Source organism: Limulus polyphemus, unplaced genomic scaffold (genome assembly GCF_000517525.1).
Source record: "Limulus polyphemus unplaced genomic scaffold, Limulus_polyphemus-2.1.2 Scaffold12765, whole genome shotgun sequence".
NCBI lineage: Eukaryota > Metazoa > Arthropoda > Merostomata > Xiphosura > Limulidae > Limulus > Limulus polyphemus.
In genome coordinates, this window is record NW_013678375.1 from 1 (window position 1) to 7,830 (window position 7,830).

The 7,830-nt window shown below is 34.8% G+C and overlaps 1 protein-coding gene across 1 annotated transcript; it reads left to right on the plus strand.

Annotated features, from left to right (window-relative positions):
- Positions 1 to 92: 92 nt before the first annotated feature.
- On the plus strand, positions 93 to 7,451 carry LOC111084009 (the record flags this gene model as incomplete). The annotated part of the gene is made up of 3 exons (XM_022380778.1): positions 93 to 328; positions 1,204 to 1,373; positions 4,764 to 7,451. Coding segments are annotated over 3 exons (569 nt in total), but the record flags the coding sequence as incomplete, so codon positions are not given.
- Between the last annotated feature and the right edge of the window lie 379 nt (positions 7,452 to 7,830).

Genomic DNA, 7,830 nt, shown 5'->3' on the forward strand with positions numbered 1-7,830 from the left:
TGAAACACTTTATTTTAGTTTGTGAGTTGAGAAAACACTATAACAGACTGTGTTCATTAAAGATTAATTCAACTTAATTTGTTTGTCGTTAGGAGAGTTGGAGCGTCTTCAAAGATTCTGGTTACAAGGAGCTTGCAAACCAACAAAAAATAAAAGAAACGCGACGAATCCTTTGGATATCAACCAGTTTATGAGTGCCTTTCTCTTGTTGGGCTGTGGCGTCCTCTTCACTGTTGTCTTGCTAGGAGTCGAACACATTTATTTTAAGTATATCAGGAAACATCTGGCAAAGACAGACAAACAAAGTTGTTTTGCTCTTGTGAGTTTGGTAAGTTTAAAGTTTTGTTGTTTTAAAAGAAAAGTTATTTTCAACACTGGGTTTAAACAGAGCTATGAATTCTTGCCGTGAAATCTATTGGTCCATTTTAAACTTTCTGGGTCATTTGCAATCGGTGATTATTCAAACGAGGGTCTTTAATGGAAGCGTTGGAGAGCCATTATTTGTTAGTTATGTGACGTTACTTCCCCCCAGTGGCACAATGGTAAGCTGGAAGGCTTATAACGCTGAAAAACGGGTTTCGGTACCCATGGGTGGCACAGCATATATAGCTCATTGTGTAGCATTGTGCTTAACTACAAATAAAAGTGACATTGCTGGGATGGGAATTTCTTGTCTGAATTTTATTTGTAGATAAACTTTTTTTAGGGCTTAAACTCGAAATTTAATATTTGATTGATAATCAGTACGCGAACCGTATAAACTCAGTCTCAGAAAACCGGATAAACCTGCTGTAAAACAATCATACTTTTATGTTAAGATATCTTTCTTTGTTTAATTAAAGAACTGTCTTCAGACGACTAATACAGATTGATATGATAATCAGTACGCGAACCGTATAAACTCAGTCTCAGAAAACCGGATAAACCTGCTGTAAAACAATCATACTTTTATGTTAAGATATCTTTCTTTGTTTAATTAAAGAACTGTCTTTAGACGACTAATACAGATTGATATGATAATCAGTACGCGAACCGTATAAACTCAGTCTCAGAAAACCGGATAAACCTGCTGTAAATCAATCATACTTTTATGTTATGAGATCCTTCTTTGTTTAATTAAAGAACTGTCTTTAGACGACTAATACAGATTGATAAATAAAATAGTTAAAGTGTAATTATGCATGTTAATTTCTGTTACTGTAGAGCATGGGAAAGTCCATAAGTTTTCCTGGAGCCGTCTTTGAAGCCCAAGACATGATGAAAGAGCACCGGTGTCATGACCCAGTTTGTGATACCCAGCTGTGGAAGGTTCGACATGAACTGGATATGACCCGGCTAAAACTACGACAGCTTGAGAAACAACTAAACTTACGGTAAGCACAAGCTATGTAATGTTGGATCAAACGTTATACAATGGGAAAGGTAGCTAAAACATGAAGGCTCTGATGATGTAACTATTTAACGTTACACAATTGGTAAAATAGCTAAAACATGAATGACCTGATGATGTAACTATTTAACGTTACACAATTGGTAAAATAGCTAAAACATGAATGATCTGATGACGTAATTATTGTATGTTACACAATGGGTAAAATAGCTAAAACATGAAGGCTCTGATGATGTAACTATTTAACGTTACACAATTGGTAAAATAGCTAAAACATGAATGACCTGATGATGTAATTATTGAACGTTACACAATGGGTAAAATAGCTAAAACATGAATGATCTGATGACGTAATTATTGTACGTTACACAATGGGTAAAATAGCTAAAACATGAAGGCTCTGATGATGTAACTATTTAACGTTACACAATGGGTAAGGAAGCTAAAACATATAGGACCTGATGTAACATTCAATAATTACGTCACAATGGGTAAGGAAGCTAAAACATATAGGACCTGATGATGTAATTATTGAACGTTACACAATGGGTAAAATAGCTAAAACATATAGGACCTGATGGTGTAATTATTGAACGTTACACAATGGGTAAGGAAGCTAAAACATGAAGGACCTGATGATGTAATTATTGAACGTTACACAATGGGTAAGGTAGCTAGAACATGAAGGACCTGATGGTGTAATTATTGAACGTTACACAATGGGTAAGGAAGCTAAAACATATAGGACCTGATGATGTAATTATTGAACGTTACACAATGGCTAAAATAGCTAAAACATGAAGGACCTGATGATGTAATTATTGAACGTTACACAATGGGTAAGGAAGCTAAAACATATAGGACCTGATGGTGTAATTATTGAACGTTACACAATGGGTAAGGAAGCTAAAACATGAAGGACCTGATGACGTAATTATTGAATGTTACACAATGGGTAAGGAAGCTAAAACAAGAAAAACCTAATGATGTAATTATTGAACGTTACACAATGGGTAAAATAGCTAAAACATGAAGGACCTGATGATGTAATTATTGAACGTTACACAATGGGTAAAATAGCTAAAACAAGAAGAACCTGATGATGTAATTATTGAACGTTACACAATGGGTAAAATAGCTAAAACATGAAGGACCTGATGATGTAATTATTGAACGTTACACAAATGGGTAAAATAGCTAAAACATGAAGGACCTGATGATGTAATCATTGAATGTTACACAATGGGTAAGGTAGCTAAAACATGAATGATCTGATGATGTAATTATTGAATGTTACACAATGGGTAAGGTAGCTACAACATATAGGACCTGATGACGTAATTATTGAACGTAACACAGTGGGTAAGGTAGCTAAAGTTTACAGGACCTGATGACGTAATTTACAACGAAAGAATGATGTGCTGGAGATGAATTAATGCCCATTTCATAACGACTCTTAAATTATCTAAATTCTTTGCTAGTTAATTATAGCATGACGCGTATAAATGACAATATTTTTACTGCCTTGTTCTACTTTTTGCGTTTTAATGAAGCCACGAATCAACCCAGCTTTGTGAGTGGACACCAACTATTTCTAATCAAATAGTGTAGTTGAAACAAGTCACTAAAAGTTTGTTTGTTTTCTTACGTTTTTATTTTGATACTTCTCAATCATTTGAAACGTGAAAAATGAAAGGAAATTTTATCGTTTGCAGTAATAAGTGAAATAGTTTACTTTACAGATCATATTTCACACTTCTGATATACTTTACAGATGATATTTCACACTTCTGATATACTTTACAGATGATATTTCACACTTCTGACATACTTTAAAGATGATATTTCACACTTCTGACATACTTTAAAGATGATACTTCACACTTCTGACATAATTTAAAGATGATATTTCATACTTCTGACATACTTTATAGATGATATTTCATACTTCTGACATACTTTACAGATGATATTTCACACTTCTGACATACTTGTGTTGTTCTTAAAAGCGGAATTAATGTGGAAATTACAGTTGTTGTTACCCCCCCCCCCCCCATTTTTAATCCTATAAGACATCTACTTTTGCTTTAGCGGCCTTGTAATCAGCGTGCCAGTCTGTGAATCCAGTTTTTATTGACAAGAGTTTCTGAATAGTTTTTATTGACAAGAGCTTCTGGATAGTTTTTATTAACAAGAGTTTCTGAATAGTTTTTATTGACAAGAGTTTCTGAATAGTTGTTATTGACAAGAGATTCTGAATAGTTTTTATTGACAAGAGCTTCTGGATTGTTTTTATTAACAAGAGTTTCTGAATAGTTTTTATTGACAAGAGTTTCTGAATAGTTTTTATTGACAAGAGTTTCTGAATAGTTTTTATTGACTTACCCTTTGTTCTCTTAGTTCAAGTAGCTTTGCACGAAATTACAGAACAAACAAACAATCAAATTCATTTCAGCTCCTAATCGTTTAAAAATGTGCAATAAGAAGTTGATGAAAAAAGGGGGGTATATACATTATCAAAAACTACTATCGAAGTGTCGAACAAGAATAATTTTCGGTTTCCTTCTGCTCAGCTCCCCAGTGGCTCAGCGGTATATCTGCAGACGTACATCGATATAAACCGGGTTTCGATACTCCTGGTGGTCACGGCACAGATAGCCCATTATATAGCTTTGTGCTTAGCTTCAAACAAACAAACATATCTTTCTTTATTTTGTCAATAACTATTGTGTGTTTTTAAAAGAATATTCTCACATCAACACAAAACATTTGACAAAAGCAGCCTTTGAGGACACTAGAGTAGCCTGCTCGTGGCTCGGTGATAAGCTTGAGGGATAAAAATTGAGATTGGATCCCAGCGGTGAACACAGAACATACAGCCTCCTATGTAGTTTTGTGCTTAAAAACAATATTAAATCCAGCTACTTTACTGTTCTGACACGGCCTGGTGGTAATATCGCTCAACTTGCAATCTTGGGTACGAATCCAGTCATCAAACATGCTCGCTCTTTCAGCCTTGGGAACGCAATAACGTTACGATCAATCACACTTTTCGTTGGTAAATAGTACCAAATGTTGGTGGTAGATAGTATTGATTAGTTGCCTTCCCTCTTGTCTATTACTTCAAAACTAAGGGCGGGTAGCCCAGATAACCCTCGAAATTCAACAAACAAAACTCAACGGTATGTCTGCGGACGTACAACGCTAAAAACCGGGTTTCGATACTCGTAGTGGGCACGGCACAGATAGCCCACAAATAAACCTTCTGTGCACAAGTGAGCCATAATTCATTGTATCCATTATTTTTCATTTAAGATCTTTAAGTTCGTTTTAATTTAAAATTACAATAAATTCTCTTTTTGTGTATTTGTAGGTCGTCACCTAGTGAACACGTGACACAAAGAGATGTATCCAGGAGCCACATTTCCAGTACTGAGACTCGCCTGAAAAACCCCTCCCCCCGCTCTTACTATGGTCGGTTCTACCACGACAAACTTCGAAACACCGAAATCACCGAAATTGAAACTGTATTGTGAGTTTGGTGTAACTTAGGGCACTCTCCGGTGTGTGATTTGAATTTGAAGAATAATTGACTCATGTTGTTCTAATTCTTCGTAAATGAATAAAAAAAAAATAGACCGACATACGTAGAGACGTCATATTTTAAGTACGGACGTATGTAATATGTAAGTCCGTATCTGTGTAATAATTGAATATCTATACTAGTTCTTCTGCTTTCGTAAGGCTTAAGTGTCATTTCAGAAGATGAGTTTGTGCGAAGTTCACATGGGAATTTAATGTTCTTCTGTTCGTCCCTTTCTTCTTCCTCTTAATGATACATTGATCCCTACTCCTGTCTGTACAATTTTCATTGGATGAATGATGTCTTAATGGGATTTTAACCATTCATAGCTTCTTTCATCATATCCTAGTACAGTTTCGCATACTCCTTTCTACTGATGATGGCTATAGTTGACCGAAACAACTGAAACGTTGTTGAGGAATTCAGTATTACATATATATATATAAGGAGGGCAACTTACACTTTTCTGTAAAGGATGATTAGTACTCAAAGGTTGATAATAAGAGTACTCAAAACCATTTTTTTTCTTGCTTCTTAACAAAGACCCGTCAGCGATGTTTCCAGGAGATAAAGTTTTTTTAGAAGACAGACATGTCAATTTCCTCACATTTTCTTTTGTAGCTCTTTACAAACTCACTAATATCTTAAGATATGATTTTCAAGCAAATATTTCATCAGACCAAAGGCACAAAAGTCCAATGGAACTGCATCAGGGGACTTTACAGGTTTGTGGTCGTACAGGATTGCTGTGGTTTATGGAACTGCATCAGGGGACTTGACAGGTTTGTGGTCGAACAGGATTGCTGTGGTTTATGGAACTGCATCAGGGGACTTGGCAGGTTTGTGTCGAACAGGATTGCTGTGGTTTATGGAACTGTGTCAGGGGACTTGACAGTTTTGTGGTCGAACAGGATTGCTGTGGTTTATGGAACTGTGTCAGGAGAGTTGACAGGTTTGGTCGAACAGGATTGCTGTGGTTTATGGAATTGCATCAGGGGACTTGACAGTTTTGTGGTCGAACAGGATTACTGTGGTTTATGGAACTGCATCAGGGGACTTGACGGGTTTATGGTCGAACAGGATTGCTATGGTTTCAGTTTTTTCAGCTACCTTGCTTGAGAAAACATCTGTTTCATTTACGATTTCGACTAGAAGCTGGTAAACCTTCGTCAACTTCAAATTAACGGTACCAGAAGATATGCTAAACTTCATCACAAAGCCATTTTGGGATCAGAAGGTTCTCTTTCATAAACGTAACATTATCTTTGCAGATTAGTGCTTTGGTTTCACAAGTTGTTGCTGTCCTAGAAGAAATATTATGTTTCCGTGGAGAATATTGGAGACTTGCGTTTTTTCTTTAAAATTCTCTCTTCATTGTGCAACAATCTCGCTGTATTATTATGTGTATGTACGTTTAACACATATCCCTCCACCCATCAATCAAATTTTAAAGGCCCTTTTATAAGCCGGACAAAGAAGGTTTGCAGATGCCTCTTAATCACATGACTTAAGCTTTAAAACAATCTTCCAATCGCATCAATACGAGAGCTGGTTTATATACGTTCCCACAATTTTCCAATGACCTATATCAATCATCACATTGTCTATTATTAAATAGGGCGAAGAACTATAATTTCCTATATGAAAAGTTTTGAGTGATGAAATATAATCTACCATATACGAAGTCTTGAATTATGAAGTACAATCTCCTATGTACGAAGTTTGGAATTATGAAGTACAATCTCCTGTATATACGAAGTTTGGAATTATGAAGTACAATCTCCTGTATACGAAGTTTGGAATTATGAAGTACAATCTCCTGTATACGAAGTTTGGAATTATGAAGTACAATCTCTTATGTACGAAGTTTGGAATTATGAAGTACAATCTCCTATATATACAAAGTTTGGAATTATGAAGTACAATCTCCTATATACGAAGTTTGGAATTATGAAATACAATCTCCTATATACGAAGTTTGGAATTATGAAATACAATCTACTATATACGAAGTTTGGAATTATGAAATACAATCTCCTATATACGAAGTTTGGAATTATGAAGTACAATCTCTTATGTACGAAGTTTGGAATTATGAAGTACAATCTCCTATATACGAAGTTTGGAATTATGAAATACAATCCAATTTGTACGAAGTTTGGAATTATGAAATACAATCCCCTATGTACGAAGTTTGGAATTATGAAATACAATTTCCTATATAAGTAGCCTTAAGTAGTGAAATACAATTTATTGTGAAATCTGAAAATTAACTTGTCAGTTCTATTAATTAAAAACTTAACATGAACTTGGCTGCTAGAAGTTTTACAAGTCAAAGTTTTTAACGTTAACGGAAACATATTTCTATTTATTTGTAGTTTAGCGTTATTGTGCTTTTAAAATTCAAACATAAATTTTGGTAACTTCTAACTATACACTTCTTAGTCTGTAGTTGGTACAATTCAAAGTGGTTCTATGGACAGCGAATAAAAGAATGCATGTGAAATGATTTTGTGTTGTGTTAAAATTCAATAAAAAATGTTAAATTTATTTTAATTGTTTGGAGAGAAAAAAAAAGGAACTTTCAAGAGAGCTACTTTAGTTTTTATGTTAAAATTAAGACTAAACGTATTCATGTTATTACATAAGTAATATTATTGAATTTCATAACGTCATTCTTCGTTTTCACGTGGAAGAATTAAAAAAGTAACTGACTACAGATATGTTACACAGCTCATTAATTTCCAACACAAGGTTTCCCGCTTTATTAGTTCTGAGAACTGTTTGTTTGTTTTTGAATTTCGCGCAAAGCTACACCAGGAGTATCTGCGCTAGCCGTCCCTAATTTAGCAGTGTA